We start from the raw sequence: 2,495 nt of genomic DNA, 5'->3' as shown, positions 1-2,495 counted from the left end.
AGTCAGGGATTCACTAACAGGGAGAAGATGCTCCCACCAGAGCAGCCAGATATCTCCTTTCCCAACCTCTCCCCTCCAGACACCTCCATGTGCCCCTTCCCTGCCATTTTCCAAGGCCAGCCCAGGCTCTGCTGCCCCAGAGCTGCAGTGCTCTGCCAGAAGGATATGGAAACCGTTCTCTCCGATCATCCTGAAGTCATCTAACAAACAGACGATGTTTTCTCCTGCCCGGTCCTTCTTCTTCATGCTGCTCACCTGCGGGGGAGGATTCCGAGAGAGCTGCGATTAGAAACGTGTGTATGCACAAGGACACCACGCACCCGTTTCATCCTGTTCTACAGAGTTTCTCCTCCAGGAGTTGGCACTTCATGACAAATCCCATGGAAACAGCGTCAAGAACCAGGCTCCAAACACACAAGCCAGCTGCGTTCGGCTGAAAGGAAGGCCTGTCTTTCAGAGAGAGCGGGTAATAAATCCAGGGTAAGGCTCGGTCTATACACAGGGTTGTGTTGATGTGTAGAAAACGGCCTTCTGATTGCATTAAATTAGTGCCACTTTGTGCTTCCTCTTGCATCACTGAGTCTGGCTCACATCCCTTTGGACAGGGCCTACAGATTCACAGGTGTGAACTAAACTTTTCTCAAACCTGTTGGGGAAAGGCCTCGGGGTAATTTGAAATGCAAAATTTAATGGCTTTTACTCACCTGATGCTGATGTAACTTTGTATTTAGGCAAACTCCAAGAATTGTAACCATTAGCTTTCTAGAACTAGCAGGTCAAGCCACCTTCAAAGGCAGCTACCTGAGACCCAGACACAGGCACCTCATTACCACATCCATTAGCAAACGCAGGAAGCAGCTTTCTGACTTCACAGGTTTATCATATTTTTGCTACATCCTGGTATATTTTTTCCCAGATATTTCCTTTTACTTCAGTACCAGTGTTGTGATAGAGCAACGCCCTCTGAGCTGGGAACAGCACAAATACAGCAGACACACTCCTGTCTCCTGCTTCAAACCAACATTAGTGCCTTTTTCTGTGGGTTATCAGCCTTAGCTTTCTGCATGTTCCTCTTTGCTTTTCAGTCTCAGCTGAAACAAATGGGCTGACAGGACAGGTGGGACACAGCCAGCAGCTCCCGGTGTGACAGGAGGAAGGAGAAGGTGCCCGTTCAGACCTGAACTTGGTGAAGCAAAGCACAGAGCCCCGGCATATACATACACAGCGGAGGAGAGCAACCTCATCCTGGGCAGCCTCAGCAAAGCTTGCTCTGCTTTTCAAGACCTTCACAGCCACCTGCTTCTTCCTCCTGGGAAACGAAGCACAGCTGTAAGCATGGCCCGAACCAGCAGCACGTCCCCTTCTCCCAGTCACCCAGCCCTGGGCTCTGCAGTGGGTGCTGCCCTCCTGCAAGGGAGGGTCCTGTGGTCTGCAGCACGCTGGGCCCATGGGCATCCTTCCTGGTGATGCTGCCCCTGGGACCAGCAAGGGGCTGGAGAGAACAGGGTAGAGCACAGACACTGCAGGGTGTAAATGAGAAGAGCCAACAGAGAGCAAGGGCTGATCCCACCCCATTTTTGTTCCTTGGTCTCCAGGGACCAGCTCTGCTCACTGCACCCCACCAATCTCACAGGTTTGCCCTGTGCTTGGTGGATGCTGATGCACTCCCAGGCAGGCAGCTGTGCTCTGCTGCTTCTGCGAGAGGGGCAGGTCCTGCCCAGGAGATCAGCTCCCCCTTCCCACCTCCCCAAAAGCTGGCCAGCCCCTCACCTCATGTCCTGGCACAGCCAGACAGTGGCAAAGGCGCCGCAGCCCAGCTCGCACAGAGCCTGGTATCGCGTGTTGAACACCTCTCCTTCCCGCACGGGGTGGTGGCCTCCTGTGGGGACCAGCGCCAAGAGACATTACTGACATCTCTAAATGCTTTTAGGCTGAAAGAGCAGCTGAGGACAGCCGTTCTCCTGGAGGAACGGCTCAACCGGTCCCGGTGGCCTCCTGGGAAGAGCCCGAGGACTGACCTGTGCGCTGGGCCACCGGCACCTCCTCCTGCACCTGCTCCTCCATGGCCCCCACAGCAGATCCTGGGACGAGGGACGGAGGTGATGCGGAACCAGGTTGTGGTGCACGGGCAGTGCGGTTCTCAGCGTGTTACTGCTTTAAAGAGAGTTGGAGAGCTGCGGATCAGCCGTACCCCTGCTGCCTGCCACACACATTGATCTGCACAGCTCCCCTTCCCTCTGCTACCCGTGCTCTCCCCTCGCCCCTTCCTTCCCATCCACTTCATCAGCCCCCAGAGCTGGGCTGCTACCAACGCTTTTGGCACTTGATGGAGGCAGGGATTATTTTAAGAGTTCAGGAGAAGAGAGCTGGCAGGCTGGGCAGGGATCCCGGCCCTGTGAGGCCAGGCCAGGGCCAGGTGGGAGGCTCAGGTTTCCCTGTGCCTCCTGTGGATTTTCAGGGGCTTGGCGGGGGCTGTGGGATCTCCTCCCGCAGCC

The 2,495-nt window shown here is 55.4% G+C and overlaps 1 protein-coding gene across 1 annotated transcript in view; it reads right to left on the bottom strand.

Annotated features, from left to right (window-relative positions):
* Positions 1 to 2,064, bottom strand: part of LOC104538904 (SRSF protein kinase 3-like) — a gene marked incomplete at its 3' end in the record, with an annotated part of 5,987 nt that extends 3,923 nt beyond the window's left edge. Inside the window, exons 1-4 of the mRNA XM_010182266.1 lie at positions 2,019 to 2,064; positions 1,771 to 1,879; positions 1,222 to 1,309; positions 163 to 255 (exon numbers count right to left, since the gene is read on the bottom strand). Of these exons, the coding sequence (XP_010180568.1) occupies positions 163 to 255; positions 1,222 to 1,309; positions 1,771 to 1,879; positions 2,019 to 2,064 (336 nt within the window). The remainder of the gene's footprint in view (positions 1 to 162; positions 256 to 1,221; positions 1,310 to 1,770; positions 1,880 to 2,018) is intronic.
* Between the last annotated feature and the right edge of the window lie 431 nt (positions 2,065 to 2,495).

This window comes from Mesitornis unicolor, unplaced genomic scaffold (genome assembly GCF_000695765.1).
Source record: "Mesitornis unicolor isolate BGI_N332 unplaced genomic scaffold, ASM69576v1 scaffold464, whole genome shotgun sequence".
Lineage (NCBI taxonomy): Eukaryota > Metazoa > Chordata > Aves > Mesitornithiformes > Mesitornithidae > Mesitornis > Mesitornis unicolor.
This window is presented reverse-complemented; position numbering and strand designations above follow the sequence as displayed.